Source organism: Pholis gunnellus (assembly GCF_910591455.1).
Source record: "Pholis gunnellus genome assembly, chromosome: 9".
Classification (NCBI taxonomy): Eukaryota; Metazoa; Chordata; class Actinopteri; order Perciformes; family Pholidae; genus Pholis; species Pholis gunnellus.
In genome coordinates, this window is record NC_136535.1 from 27,230,287 (window position 1) to 27,246,754 (window position 16,468).

Sequence of the window (16,468 nt, forward strand, 5' to 3'; positions counted from 1 at the left end):
CAGAATCTTCATCAGTGAGCTTCACACTGAAACCTTAAAGAAACGTTTTCCTTCTCATCATTTTCTTTACACTTTGCCGAATCTCTTGCATTTTGACACCATAAATGATGGGATGCAGCAGAGGAGGGAGGATGAAGAAATTAATAGCTGTGAAAACGTTCACAGCTTCAGGAACTCGGTGACTCAGGCGGTTATAAATGACCCCAAAGAAAGAGGCCACGGAGAAGTTAATGAAGGTCAGTAAGTGAGGGGTGAGCGTCTGCAGCCCTTTCCTCTGAGACGCCCTCGAGCTTCGTAGGACCACCGAGAAAATGTGAACGTAGGACACGATGACCAGGAGACAGGGGAACAGGACCCAACAGACGGCGCAGCACAGACCGAACACATTGATCAGAGGCGTGTTTGTACAGGAAAGGTTCGCCACCACCAAACTGTCACAGACCAGTTTATCCACGCTGTGTCTGCACAGCCGGAGTCTGGAGGTCAGAAGCACCTGGACGGCCGAGGAGGAGCCCAGGCCGGAGTACAGCAGCAGCAGCATCAGCCGCACTTTAGCCGGAGTCATGAGGGAGTGGTACAGCAGGGGTTTACAGATGGAGACGTAGCGGTCGTACGCCATCAGAGCTAAGATACAGAAGATACAGCCGCTGTACACGTTGATGAAAAACACCTGAGTCAGACATCCGGAGAGAGTGGCCTCCCTGTCGGCTAACAGGTGTGTGATGATGTGAGGACACACGGATGAACTGCCCATCACTCCGCTCAGACACAGGTTCACCAGCAGGACGTACATCGGCCTGCGGAGCCCGGACTCCATGCAAACAACCAGCAGGAGGAAGAGGTTGATGCACAGCCCTGAAACGTAAAGGACGGATATGCAAATGAGCAGAGCGGCGTTATTCAGACCCAGAGAGCCGTAGACGGTGAAGGTGACGGACGCCAAAGACTCAGAGCTGTTCATGAGGAAACACAACACACTCACAGTTAGACCTGCGTTAATGTCCCAGCATGCATTGGGACTGATATCAGCCCTCCTCCTCCTCTGAATTAGAACATTATGTAGCTGTTTTTAAAGCTCTGATATCCATCTGTGGGTTTTTCCTCTGGGGTCCTGAAGGCAACACAACATCTCATCAGCTCTCAGCTGATGAAATGTTTGGATTATATTTCAAACATGTCATCAGCTGAGAGCTGATGACATGTTTGACTGACTTCTCCATAGTTGTTCAGAACAAAATAAACATGAATCAGAAAAAGAAAGTCCTCCTCAGACCTTCAAACATCCGCGCCGTAGGTTCGATACCGCCGCTGGACACACCGCTCACTAACCGCTCTCTAACCGCTCACTAACCGCTCACTAACCGCTCTCTAACCGCTCTCTAACCGCTCTCTAACCGCTCACTAACCGCTCACTAACCGCTCACTAACCGCTCACTAACCGCTCTCTAACCGCTCTCTAACCGCTCTCTAACCGCTCTCTAACCGCTCACTAACCGCTCACTAACCGCTCACTAACCGCTCTCTAACCGCTCTCTAACCGCTCACTAACCGCTCACTAACCGCTCACTAACCGCTCACTAACCGCTCTCTAACCGCTCACTAACCGCTCTCTAACCGCTCACTAACCGCTCACTAACCGCTCTCTAACCGCTCTCTAACCGCTCTCTAACCGCTCACTAACCGCTCACTAACCGCTCACTAACCGCTCTCTAACCGCTCTCTAACCGCTCTCTAACCGCTCTCTAACCGCTCACTAACCGCTCACTAACCGCTCTCTAACCGCTCACTAACCGCTCTCTAACCGCTCTCTAACCGCTCTCTAACCGCTCTCTAACCGCTCACTAACCGCTCACTAACCGCTCACTAACCGCTCTCTAACCGCTCTCTAACCGCTCACTAACCGCTCACTAACCGCTCACTAACAGCTCTCTAACCGCTCACTAACCGCTCACTAACCGCTCACTAACCGCTCTCTAACCGCTCTCTAACAGCTCTCTAACCGCTCACTAACCGCTCACTAACCGCTCACTAACAGCTCTCTAACCGCTCACTAACCGCTCACTAACCGCTCACTAACCGCTCACTAACCGCTCTCTAACCGCTCACTAACAGCTGTTTCCTGCTCTAGTCGGCAGTAGTAGAAATATAACATGTAGACTCGAACTGAACAGCTGCTAGTAAAGACAAGGCTCCGTTATCCATGTTGAACCTGCTGGTCGATCGGTATCAAGGCTGATAGTTTCCTCCTGTGAGTCAGAGACGGACTCGTCATGACTGATCACAAACAACCAGGAAGCAAACGCGTCTACGTCATGGTTTAAAAAGGCCGCTGCTCCGTGTTTCTAATCTCCGGAGCAGTGAGGATCGTGACGACCATAGACGGGTTTCAGAGAAGCAGCCGAGCAGAAACCGCACTACGCCCATCTGCTCGCGGACGGAGACGACCGGCATCGAGTTGGTGAAAAGGCTTTGCTTTGCTTTGTTTCACTTTGAAGACTGTGTGCGTGCAAACAACCAGCAAGTCAACGTAAAGTTCGGTGTTAGTTGAACGTCATAATGTTTACGTCGTGTCATTGCGCACTGATGGACTTCGCCACTCGTCGGTCGTTGGTTGTTTGTTAATTAAGGGGCGACCGTCGGAGTCCCAAACATGTTCATCGCTGCTTGTGTTCTGTCCCTGTGTGTCCTCGTGGGAAGTTCACTCACTCATAATCTCTCTCTCCTTGTCCTGATTGGGGGCGTGCACTTTTAAGTAGCCAACCACATTCTGCACAGTTTCCTTAAGCCAATCACATCGTTGCTGTCAAACTTTAAAACGTGTGTGGTATAACAACCTGTTACATTATATCGAGGTTTTACTAAGTATTTCATGTATATTTGTTTCAGAACCACACACTCACTTGGAGGAACATCTGGTCTGGAGTTTATTCTCCTGGAGGCCACAACTAGAAATGAACCAGTTCAATGATTCACTTCTTCCCCGTCGATCTAACAAGGACACAACTGTAAATGTAGCAAAAGGACAGCTGTGTTTTTATTCAGTAATCATTTCTATTTGCTTCCATTTTTACCATTAATGAAACTCAAAACTCCCAAAGTCTTACTTTAAAGTCTTCCAGGGAACAATTCCCCTGGTTCCTGGTAGACCTTTAATTTGAAACATCCACAAGAAGTTCCACTCACAGTAACCTTACAAAGCTAGAAAGAATGTCAAAGTAGGAATTGGAAATAATCAACGAGCAGAGTGGTTATATTCTCCTCTTCCTCATCAGTGCCTTTACTGGCTTCAGAGCGCCTCGGGGCTTCTGTAGTCCAACAGGAAGTTAGCATCACTGGTTCCCTCCACGAACAGAGAATAGGACTCTTCCACTGGATTATTCTGATTGTTAATGAATGTATTCTGTCATAAACCATAGGCTCTCCAGCAATAAACAAAACATGTGATACGGTTCATGGTGATGAACATCAGACATCAGACACTACCTTCTGTCGGTTTGAGAAGAGATCACATTTACACATCACATCACAGTCATTGAGCAGACGATGTTATCCAAAGAGACTTACAATCAGTGTGTTCAACATAGTATTCAAGAGAACTACTCGTCACCAGAAGTCATGAGTTCATCTCCTTTAAACATCTCAGAGCAGAAACCAGAGCAAACGTACAGAAACACACTAGCATGAACACAACCAGTGCTGAGAGGAAGGCTCAGGGTAGAGCTTCATGAAGAGGTGAGTCTTCAGCCTGATGGAAGATGGGCAGCGACTCTGCTGTCCTGACGTCAGTGGGGAGTTCATTCCACCATCGTGGGGCCAGGACAGAGAACAGAGACCGGGTCCATCGGCCACAGGGACCTCTGAGCGACGGGGAACCGATCGCCCCGAGGCAGCAGAGCGGAGTGGTCAGGGGGGTGTAGGGCTAGACCATGGCCTGGAGACAGGAAGGAGCTGTTCCTTTCACTGCCCTGTAGGCTAGCACCAGAGTCTGAACCTGTAGACTAGCACCAGAGTCTGAACCTGTAGGCTAGCACCAGAGTCTGAACCTGTAGACTAGCACCAGAGTCTGAACCTGTAGGCTAGCACCAGAGTCTGAACCTGTAGGCTAGCACCAGAGTCTGAACCTGTAGACTAGCACCAGAGTCTGAACCTGTAGGCTAGCACCAGAGTCTGAACCTGTAGACTAGCACCAGAGTCTGAACCTGTAGGCTAGCACCAGAGTCTGAACCTGTAGACTAGCACCAGAGTCTGAACCTGTAGACTAGCACCAGAGTCTGAACCTGTAGACTAGCACCAGAGTCTGAACCTGTAGACTAGCACCAGAGTCTGAACCTGCAAGGAGGGCTGTCTCAGTCGAGTGACCCACCTTGAACCCGGACTGGTGAGGGTCCAGGAGGCTGTTCTGATGGAGATAGGAAGACAGTTGGTTAAAAACAGCACGTTCAAGTGTTTTGGATAGAAAGGGTAGAAGAGAAACCGGTCTGAAGTTCTTGACATCAGAGGGGTCAAGTGATGGTTTCTTCAGAAGGGGGGTGACTCTGGCAGTCTGGAAAGCCGTGGGAAAGCATCCTGAGACAAGAGATGTGTTGATGAGGTGGGTTGACAGGACAGTCCATCAGGTCACGGTTTGCCTTCTGGACACTCCGAGGCCCTCTAAAGGCCAGGCGGGTTCCCATAAACTGTTCATACCACTCAGCGAGACGACACTCCAAACGGTGGCCTGCTGAGTCCATTTCTGGCCAGATCATTCTGTCACGGGGCACGGTGGAGGACTCAAGCACAGACCAGACAGAGTAGCGTGCAACAGATATTTAATGCAATGAAGCCAATACAGGAAACTCACAGGACACAACAGGGGATCCACGGACAAGACAAGAGACGAGGGGGAAATCCAGCAGGAACGAGACGGGGCAGGCAGACGGGAAAACCGGGAACAGGACGAGCAAACCGGGCGGGTAGACATGAAGCAATGATCTGGCAGTGAGTGACTGAGGGGCAGGAGTTCATGAAGAGGTTTGAACAGGTGAGGGGAGCTGTGCTGATGAGGGGGAAGTGCTCGATTAATGATCAGGCAGGTGAAGGGCGTTAGACTGAGGGAGTGAGGAGGGTGTGGAGCTACACAAAGACTCAGAACACAGAGGCAGAGCCTCATCGTGACAGCTATGCTTGCTAACTGTAAAGGGAAGAACCTTGTTGTACTGACCCGTTAGCAGAGAGCGCTGTACGTGAGGTATGCAGGCTGAAGACAACATGTGCTTCACCGTGGGGTTAGTAAATAAAAGTTGCAAAACGAAGATGGACGTGTTGTTGGACAGTTCATTTTAAGGGTGCAACATCTGCCTTTTTCTGTGGAAACTGACGGGGGTTCCTTTATACCTGTGTTGGGGATGGGCATGTCTGTTTTTCATGTGCCAGTACATAAACCTGTGCTCCATTCGGACCTATTATACACCGCGGTGACGCCAACTCTGACTGCGAGGACCCTGGATGACTAACTGTCGTTCTCAGCAAACATCTCATCGGTTACACGCTCCTGTAGATTCCTGCTCTACAACATCAGGAGGATTCTCCTCTTCCTCACTGAGGAGACGGAGCAGATGCTCATCCAGGCTCTGGTCATCTCCCTCCTGGACTACTGCAGCTCTCTACTCTCCGGAGCCCCGGCGTCGGCCATCAGACCTCTGGAGCTCGTCCAGAAAGCTGCAGCTCGTCTGGTGTTCGATCGCCCCAAGTTCTCCGTTCTCTCCACTGGCTCCCTGTAAGAGCTCGCATCCCCTCCTAAACCCTAGGCCTGTTTTTAGGCCTCTGCTCGAAAATGTCATACCCATACTCAAGAGAGTGTAGATCTCTAACTACAAGGTCTATTTGAATACACTTGTGAGATGTGTTCAGATGGGTACATATTGTGTAAATGTTACTGGTTAATAGTGAATGAACATGGCACACAGCTCAAATTGAAAATGTTCAGGTTCGCCTGAAAAAAAGGCACTTTTATTGTTAATAACTAGCCTAAAAACTCTCCCAAATCACAGCACAACAGGTCAGGAGTCTCTCTGCACATTTCTACTTTGATAAAGTAAAGAATAAAACAGTTCTAATTCAGTAGAGAATTCAGATGAGGTCATCATTTTGGAACCAGCTGTTCCATTGTACTTTTATATACTATATAACTATATATTTCACTTGTTTTATCAATAATATCGATCAAACATCCAAATCCAGCAGTTTGGCATCAATTTGAGAGCCAGGGTCCTCAGAGCCTGTAAACATGGATCCATCCTCGTCTGACAGTCTTCATGTGTGTGAGTGGTGCTTTCTGGGCCTGTGATTGGTCAGATTCAGACTATGAACCGTCAGAGTCTCAGGGAGACACTGGACATCAGCTGGTGTTGATTGACAGAATGGTGAGCCAGTAAAAATCCAAAATTCGCCTTCCTGCTCCCCCGGGCTTGTCTGACCCCCCTTTCACCAGGAAAGAGTTAAAAAAACACCGGATATACATAGCAACACTGTAGCTTAGCCGGGAACGGATTGTTGGACCTTTTTCTTCATGATTCATCTCAAAGTAAGGAGCTTTCACGGTTGTTCTGCTGTTGAGTGGCTTGGTGTTGTGGTGCTTGTTGGCTTGTATCTCTGTAATGTTTACACGGAGAGAAATTCTGAAGATATCTCTGGATTCGTGGTCGAATTCTCTTGCTCTTCGACGTATTGGTCGGCCACGCTAGTTGTTAGCTCTTTGTTCGTAGCCTTCTCCGAAGTGCGAAGCTCGCCGACTCATGGCCAAAAATACGTGATATTGTGGAAAATCTTCTTAGTTAGTATAATGGTGTATAATTGTGTTTGCAGTGTGTAAAATGGTTAACATGATTAAGTTGCTCAGAATTTCTTTGTTAATTTGGTATATAGCATGTGTGTAGCATCAATAATATTTATTTATGAAAAGTCCATTCTACGACACTAAACACATTCGCTCTGAACCGAGCGAACCCCAAATGGGGCTCGATCGGGCCCGAGAGCTCTGGTGCTAGTCTACAGGTTCAGACTCTGGTGCTAGTCTACAGGTTCAGACTCTGGTGCTAGCCTACAGGTTCAGACTCTGGTGCTAATCTACAGGTTCAGACTCTGGTGCTAGCCTACAGGTTCAGACTCTGGTGCTAGCCTACAGGTTCAGACTCTGGTGCTAGTCTACAGGTTCAGACTCTGGTGCTAGCCTACAGGTTCAGACTCTGGTGCTAGTCTACAGGTTCAGGCTCTGGTGCTAGCCTACAGGTTCAGGCTCTGGTGCTAGCCTACAGGTTCAGGCTCTGGTGCTAGCCTACAGGTTCAGACTCTGGTGCTAGTCTACAGGTTCAGGCTCTGGTGCTAGCCTACAGGTTCAGGCTCTGGTGCTAGTCTACAGGTTCACTCTGGTGCTAGTCTACAGGTTCAGACTCTGGTGCTAGTCTACAGGTTCAGACTCTGGTGCTAGTCTACAGGTTCAGGCTCTGGTGCTAGCCTACAGGTTCACTCTGGTGCTAGTCTACAGGTTCAGACTCTGGTGCTAGTCTACAGGTTCAGACTCTGGTGCTAGTCTACAGGTTCACTCTGGTGCTAGTCTACAGGTTCAGACTCTGGTGCTAGTCTACAGGTTCAGACTCTGGTGCTAGTCTACAGGTTCAGACTCTGGTGCTAGTCTACAGGTTCAGACTCTGGTGCTAGTCTACAGGTTCAGACTCTGGTGCTAGTCTACAGGTTCAGACTCTGGTGCTAGTCTACAGGTTCAGACTCTGGTGCTAGCCTACAGGTTCAGACTCTGGTGCTAGCCTACAGGTTCAGACTCTGGTGCTAGTCTACAGGTTCAGACTCTGGTGCTAGTCTACAGGTTCAGGCTCTGGTGCTAGTCTACAGGTTCAGACTCTGGTGCTAGTCTACAGGTTCAGACTCTGGTGCTAGCCTACAGGTTCAGACTCTGGTGCTAGTCTACAGGTTCAGGCTCTGGTGCTAGTCTACAGGTTCAGACTCTGGTGCTAGTCTACAGGTTCAGACTCTGGTGCTAGTCTACAGGTTCAGACTCTGGTGCTAGCCTACAGGTTCAGACTCTGGTGCTAGTCTACAGGTTCAGACTCTGGTGCTAGTCTACAGGTTCAGACTCTGGTGCTAGTCTACAGGTTCAGGCTCTGGTGCTAGTCTACAGGTTCAGACTCTGGTGCTAGTCTACAGGTTCAGACTCTGGTGCTAGTCTACAGGTTCAGACTCTGGTGCTAGCCTACAGGGCAGTGAACAGCTCCTTCCTGTCTCCAGGCCATGGTCTAGTCCTACACCCCCGCCCGACCACGTGGCTCTGCTGCCTCGGGGCGATCGGTTCCCCGTCCCTGCGGCCGCTGGTCCATGTTGCCGTGTCCTTGAGCAAGGCACTGAACCCTTGTATCTCTCGTAGCCGTGCTGCTGTTCAGCTGTGCTGTGTGTTGTATGTCTTCAGTGTATGAAGGTCTATGAAGTCTGTGTTCCATCAGCATGTTGGTTCTAGTTGGATGACAGCATGTTGAACTCATATTCTTCTATTTCTGTCTCTGTGCTCGTCTTCTTTGTTGAGGTTCGGTTTGTACCGTTCTGTCTCGTCTCCGTCTCTCTCTCTTTGTCGGCGGTGTGCTGAATGATCTCATCACCTCTTTGTAGCGGCAGGGTGATGAGGGCATCTTTGCCCGTTTCTTTCTCTTAATGTTTGCTGGATTAAAGTAACCGTTCTGCCGTCATCAGAGGGATGAGCTCAGCCTGCGCTGTGGGCGTCTCTGACTATAAAGCAGTAGAGACAGAGCTTCAGTCTGACTGCAGCAGAGCAGCAGGTGAACGTTAGGACGACTCTGTCACGTTAGTGCTGGATCGATTTTAAATAACAGAATTTGGGGAAATTGCTTCAGTTGTTGTCTTGATAATGAATGTCTTTACTTTCTGTCGGCTGAATACATTAGTGTTTAATATTTTAGCTGCACATTAAGTTTTACAAAAACAAAATGTAACATTTATTGGCATTAGTTTGTCCTTTGAACAGTGTTACGACCGCTTTACGAGGCAAAAGGATTCATGATGATGAACTCTACAAACGTTCCTTATTTCACACTTAGTGCCTACTTTGACACCGGGCTGTTTAAATACTTGTGTTTCATGATTGTTATGTCTTTATACGTGTTAATTGTTGGTTCCAACCTCCTGCTGGTTGTGGTGATCTGTATGAACAGGAGCTTACATGAACCTATGTACCTTTTTCTCTGCAGCCTGTTTGTAAATGAACTGGTTGGTAGTTCAGGCTTGTTTCCATTCCTTCTGGTTCAGATCCTCTCTGACAGTCACACTGTTTCTGCTCCACTGTGTTTCCTGCAGATCTTCTTTGTTCACTATTATGGGAGTGTTGAGTTCTTTACCTTAGGAGTCATGTCTTATGACCGATATCTTGCTATCTGTTGTCCTCTACATTATAACAAACATATGACTTCCAGCCAGGTCGTGCTCCTGACTGTGTTCGTGTGGTTGTACAGCGTACTTGCGACTGTTGTCATGATGTCATTGAGTGCATCTTTACAGCTGTGTGGGAACACAGTTCAAAAAGTCTACTGTGACAACTACTCTGTAGTGAAGCTGGCCTGTTATGACACGACGCTCAATAACGTCTACGGACTCGTTTACATGTTCACAGTGATATTTGCTCTGATAACTTTAATCCTTTTCTCTTACGTGAGGATCCTCAGAGTGTGTTTCTCTGGTTCTAAACAGACCCGACAGAAAGCTGTCAGCACCTGCACACCTCACCTCGCTTCTCTGCTCAACTTCTCCTTTGGAGCTTTCTTTGAAATATCACAGGGCAGGTTTGATATGACCGGTGTTCCCAACATGTTGAGAGTGTTTTTATCGTTATACTGGCTGACGTGTCAGCCGCTCTTCAACCCTTTAATGTACGGACTGAACGTGTCCAAAATACGCATCATATGCAACAGTCTTGCTTTTGGTAAAAGAATGTAGAACAGCTGCTGAATCATGTTAGCGCTTCACTGTGATGTGTCCTGCTGACGTCACATGAAACGTGTAAATAAAGTTGATTTGAATCTTTCACAGACTCTTTAAGTTCCTAAACAAAGTACACCAGATGAATCCCTGTAGTGCTGGAGCAGCTCGTGTGTTCCTGTTGTTAGAACGTGTGAGAAGCTTAATCAGCAACTTCAGCCGACACCTTTTCTGTCGTCACCTCTTTCTGTCGTGTGAGTTCAGTACAAGAACTCCGCAGCAACCCTGAGATACACAAATAATTCATTCATATCACATTTTGAAGTTTTCCCTATTTTTCCAAAGTTGGGTGGCGTTCAAAATTGAAACTTCTGTTAAATTCTGTTAAACTAAAGGTGGCTCATAAGCTGAGTACCATCAGTCATTTCTACTAATTTATGTGTTTATAAACCAAATGAAATGAATCGTTACATAGTTTGATGTTCATTCATTACTATTTATTACCAGCAGCAACACTACAACCTGAATATAAAGATGAACTACATCCAACATATGACACGATATGTAAACACATTTGTGTTAGAATAACCAGAAGGTAACGCATCACATGCACATGCTCCTCAGTGAGGCTATACTTGAGCTAACGTTAGCATCAGCATGCTAACACGTGATGATGCTCATAATGTTGATGTCCACCACGTTAACCATTTTAGTTTAGCGTGTTAGCATGCTAACATTCTTTAACCTCTTCCACTCCCCCCCATTTTGGAGCAACAACGCCTAAAGTGACAAACCTGTGTCTTCTGAACCACTCTGACTAAACGCATCAATGAGGTCTGTCTTAAAGAGAACCCCTAAGGTTCCTCGTGAACGTGTCTGTAGACCTGTAGCTCACACAGACACAGAGCAGTGGGCCTTAGAAGTCAGTAAAAATTAAGATTTGTGTCCGCCTAAAATAAAAAGGTATCTTTCAGTATAAATAACTGCCTTTGGCTGAATCTGTACCGGTAGAGGGCAGCATCGAGCTGTAACTACACGATCAGTGAACACCGGCCTCACATGTGAAGAAGATTGATGTATGACCGTTCTACAGTGTTCCTCCATGAAGACATCCAGGAGCTCTAAAGGACATTTGGAGATCCAAATGGACACATGATACCAAATGATATTCTGACACACTAAAGGTGTTTTTTCCTTCACATTTTGATATTGTATTATTTCCCTTTTATTTGTAGCGATTGCAAATAGCAGAAACTAAGTATATGTGGTGGAAGACGTGGTCTGTAAGTAGCAGACTTGCTGTGCGTAATAGCCACGACCGAGCGCACGGCCGAGTATGCGGGCAGCTCCGTTACACGAGACTGTTCACTCCTCCAGCACAGCTCAGTGTGCACATGCAATACATCGTTAGAAAGCCTGAAGTCTCCTCTAGACGAAGGGCTTGACACGCCTAAACGTATCGCTAGCTGTTACTCATGAAATGCAGTCAAACAAAAACGGAGCAAATCCACGTTTTCAGGGCAGGTGAAGACAGCTCGGTCTCCTGGCTTCAATACTTTACTGTCAGTGAACACACAACGCTGAGCCAGATGCTAACATAGTGCAGTGTTGAAAACCGGCGTCATTATGATCGCCAAGGTCATTTTTAGACACAGACACACCATAATGAAGCATCAGAAAAGAGCCGCACATGAAAAGTGAAAAATAATGACCGTGTTGGCTGACGGCTTATATCAATAATTACTCGGTTTGTTCTATGAGTACCAGCGTCTTCTCCAGCTGCTAGCTCCATGGTAGCATCCGCTAGCTCCATGGTAGCATCCGCTAGCACATTCACTAGTAAAGTCGGGTCTGTATTCTGTCTTTCGCCGTCGAAATGCTGCAAGACCCGACTTGCAGCGGTCACGGTGACTTTGGACAGCGTGTGTTTGGGCTCCTTCTGTGAATAATCCGTGAGGAATTAAAGGAAACCGAAGCTTTCTTCGCAAAAACGAGGTTTCTATGCATTTTTTTTTTTTCCATGTTTTGTGACGTAATTTTCGTAAGCAAGCCGTAAGAACGGAACGGAAGGAGATCGCAGAGTTGAAGAGGTTTTAAAGCAATAATTACAAACCTACATTCACACCAAATCACTCCGCGTCTTCAGTGGATCAGATGTTGATCAGAAGTGTAAATGTATTTAAGAAGACATTGAAGTGTCACGAGGCATGGTGGAGGACTCAAGCGCAGACCAGGCAGAGTAGTATGAAGAGAGTAATTTTAATGAACAAAACAAACCAAATGTAGACCATATAGGAATCGGCAGGGGATCCACAGAGCAGAACAGAGACGAGGGAGGAAATTCCAGCAGGACAGGGAAGACAGACGGGAAAACCGGGAACAGGACAAGCCGAACGGGCGGGTAGACAATACAAGGATCTGGCAAGGAGTGACTGAGGGGCAGGAGTTTATGTAGGGGGAAGAACAGGTGAGAAGAGTTGTGCTGATGAGGGGGAAGTGCTTGATTACTGATCAGCGGCAGGTGAAGGGAATTAGGCTGAGGGAGTGACTGACAGGTAGAGTGAGGAGGGTAGACAAACACAGAACACAGAGGCAAAGCCTAATCGTGACAGTACCCCCCCCCAAGGGACGGATTCCAGACGTCCAAAAAAAAACAAAACAAAAAAACAAACGCCTCCCAAGGGAGGGCGGTGGGGGCCCGGAGGAGGGTTAGCACTCCGCCGAGGCCGAGAGTCAGAGTCCAAAACCGGGTGGGTGGAGGGGGCCCGGAGGAGGGACAGGGCCCTAGAGGCCGGAAATCAGATGGGGGACAGGGCTCTAGATGCCGGAAATCAGACGGGGGACAGGGCTCTAGAGGCCGGAAATCAGACGGGGGACAGGGCTCTAGAGGCCGGAAATCAGACGGGGGACAGGGCTCTAGAGGCCGGAAATCAGACGGGGGACAGGGCTCTAGAGGCCGGAAATCAGACGGGGGACAGGGCTCTAGAGGCCGGAAATCAGACGGGGGACAGGGCTCTAGAGGCCGGAAATCAGACGGGGGACAGGGCTCTAGAGGCCGGAAATCAGACGGGGGACAGGGCTCTAGAGGCCGGAAATCAGACGGGGGACAGGACTCTAGAGGCTGGAAATCAGACGGGGGACAGGGCTCTAGAGGCCGGAAATCAGATGGGGGACAGGGCTCTAGGGGCCGGAAATCAGACGGGGGACAGGGCTCTAGAGGCCGGAAATCAGATGGGGGATAGGGCTCTGCAGGCTGGAAATCAGACGGGGAACAGGGCTCTAGGGGCCGGAAATCAGACGGGGGACAGGGCTCTAGAGGCCGGAAATCAGACGGGGGACAGGACTCTAGAGGCTGGATCTCGGGCGGTCGACCAGACTGCAGGACTTGCTTCCGAAGCGGGGGCTCCGGCGGACGGCCGGACTGCAGGACTTGCTTCCGAAGCGGGGGCTCCGGCGGACGGCCGGACTGCAGGACTTGCTTCCGAAGCGGGGGCTCCGGCGGACGGCCGGACTGCAGGACTTGCTTCCGAAGCGGGGGCTCCGGCGGACGGCCGGACTGCAGGACTTGCTTCCGAAGCGGGGGCTCCGGCGGACGGCCGGGCTGGACAGGCTCGGGGAAGCCGGACTGGACGGGCTGAGGCTCGGGGGAGCCGGACTGGACGGGCTGAGGCTCGGGGGAGCCGGACTGGACGGGCAGAGGCTCGGGGGAGCCGGACTGGACGGGCAGAGGCTCGGGGGAGCCGGACTGGACGGGCAGAGGCTCGGGGGAGCCGGACTGGACGGGCAGAGGCTCGGGGGAGCCGGACTGGACGGGCAGAGGCTCGGGGGAGCCGGACTGGACGGGCAGAGGCTCCGACTGGAGCTCGGAAGAGCCGGACTGGAAACACTGGGGCTCAGGGGAACCAGACTGGGAAGACTGGGGCTCAGGAGAGCCGGACTGGGAAGACTGGAGCTCAGGAGAGCCAGACTGGAGCTCAGGAGAGCCGGACTGGGAAGACTGGAGCTCAGGAGAGCCGGACTGGGAAGACTGGAGCTCAGGAGAGCCGGACTGGGAAGACTGGAGCTCAGGAGAGCCGGACTGGGAAGACTGGAGCTCAGGAGAGCCGGACTGGGAAGACTGGAGCTCAGGAGAGCCGGACTGGGAAGACTGGAGCTCAGGAGAGCCGGACTGGGAAGACTGGAGCTCAGGAGAGCCGGGCTGGGAAGACTGGGGCTCAGGAGAGCCGGACTGGGAAGACTGGGGCTCAGGAGAGCCGGACTGGGAAGACTGGGGCTCAGGAGAGCCGGACTGGGAACACTGGGGCTCCGGCTGGAGCTCGGGGGCTGGTGATCGCTGCTCCTCGGAGACGGCGGCAGCTGAAGGTCGCTGCTCCTCGGCGGCGGCGGGAGCTGAAGGTCGCTGCTGCACGGAGGCGGCAGCGGCAGGCACAGGAGGTCGCTGCGGCTCTGAGGCGGCGAGGCTCAACCAAATGGCAAAGCCTGCTAGGAATAGGCTCACCTCATCGGCGGCGACCGCGTCGCTGAGGCGCCTGCGGCCGGGTTCGGGATAGGCTGCGGTGCCGAGGCGGCGGCGGTCAGGTCCAGGAGAGGCTGTGGCGCTGAGGCGGCGGCGGCGGCCGGGAACCGCTGCGGCGACGAGACGTCGGCGGCTGGGTCCGGGAGAGGCTGCGCTGCCGAGGCGACAGCAGGAGTCGGTCGGACCGTCGACAGGACACGGGGAGCTGGAGTTAGCTGTGGCCTAGCGGGATCAGGGGATCGCTGCGGCCCAGCGGGAACGGGGGATCGCTGCGGCCCAGCGGGAATGGAAGACTGACCCCTTCGCTGCCTCTGCCTCTTCTTTGGGGTAACAGAGCGGCTTAATTCCAGCTCGAGGCTAGCCTGCTGGGGGTTCAGCGGCCCTGCAGGTCCTCCTCTGGCCCAGCACATCTCCCGAAGTGGGTCCAACGGCAGCGGCCCCAAGGGAACGGGGAATTGCTGACCCTTCCTCTGCTTCCCTCGAGGGTTCACAGGGCAGTCCACCAGGTAACGGTTAGCCCTTTGAAGACTCGGAGGCCCTCCCAAGACCAGGCGGGTTCCCGCAAACTGTTCATGCCAATCAGGGGAAAAGCGCTCGAAACATTGGTCCCCTGACTCCCACAAGTCACAGCCTGCCTTCTGGACCCTCCGAGGCCCTCCAAAGGCAGGGCGGGTTCCCACAAACGGTAAAACCCACTCAGGGAGACGACCATCCCAATGGTGGTCTGCTGAGTCCACTTCTGGCCAGGTTCTTCTGTCACGAGGCATGGTGGAGGACTCAAGCGCAGACCAGGCAGAGTAGTATGAAGAGAGTAATTTTAATGAACAAAACAAACCAAATGTAGACCATATAGGAATCGGCAGGGGATCCACAGAGCAGAACAGAGACGAGGGAGGAAATTCCAGCAGGACAGGGAAGACAGACGGGAAACCCGGGAACAGGACAAGCCGAACGGGCGGGTAGACAATACAAGAACCTGGCAAGGAGTGATTGAGGGGCAGGAGTTTATGTAGGGGGAAGAACAGGTGAGAAGAGTTGTGCTGATGAGGGGGAAGTGCTTGATTACTGATCAGCGGCAGGTGAAGGGAATTAGGCTGAGGGAGTGACTGACAGGTAGAGTGAGGAGGGTAGACAAACACAGAACACAGAGGCAAAGCCTAATCGTGACATGAAGACGGACTGACATCTGATTATTGAACCACTTCTTGAGGTTTGAGATGTTGACGGTGTAGTTTCAGTTCTTACGTCAGTGTGTGTGTGTGTGTGTGTGTGTGTCTTCATCTTCTGGAGAAACAACTGAACTTCTGACTCACTTGGAACATAATAAGTATCTTATTCTTGCGTTTACTAGTTGTCTTTACAGCTGTGAGAGCTGTGTGAAGGTGTGATGGAGTCTCAGCAGGTGAACAGCTGATTGCAGACAATGAGCCGTCAGTAGATTACCGTCCTGAAGCTCTTCTGTAGGCTGGAAGCATCAGGCCAACCAAGAATAGGGCCGACGAAGGCAACGGGGCGACTTTCTCAAGCTTAGACTTCTCCAGCGTGAGCTCGAGGGGTTTCTAGTGTCCACCATGTGTTTGATCCTGTCTCTGTCTGCTCCTCTGCTCGGGGGTCACGTAGACATGGGGCCACTTTCAGGCACCGTGACCCCGCTGACCTCATCTATCCTGCTCTCTCAGCTCATGGAGAGCAGGGGGGGGGGGGGGCTGAGTTCATCTCGGCTACGCTTCCTTGCTCTCCCTCAACCTTCTTGCTCTAACTGAGACCTGGATCACACCAGAACCTCCACCACACCAGAACCTCCACCACACCAGAACCTCCACCACACCAGAACCTCCATCACACCAGAACCTCCACCACACCAGCAGCTCTGTGAGACGTGAACTCTTTCTCTCACAGAGCTGTGCGGTGAGGCGGTGGAACTGGCTGCTCATCATCCGGTCCAGCTCTCCGGTGCTGTTGTGTGTCGCCCACCAGGCC

At 51.0% G+C, this 16,468-nt stretch overlaps 1 protein-coding gene across 1 annotated transcript; it reads left to right on the plus strand.

The window, feature by feature from the left end:
• Positions 1 to 9,057: 9,057 nt before the first annotated feature.
• On the plus strand, positions 9,058 to 9,990 carry LOC306701618 (olfactory receptor 4B13-like; the record flags this gene model as incomplete). Its single annotated transcript, XM_079166973.1, has 1 exon — positions 9,058 to 9,990. One exon carries the CDS (start codon positions 9,058 to 9,060, stop codon positions 9,988 to 9,990), a length of 933 nt encoding a protein of 310 aa, XP_079023099.1.
• Between the last annotated feature and the right edge of the window lie 6,478 nt (positions 9,991 to 16,468).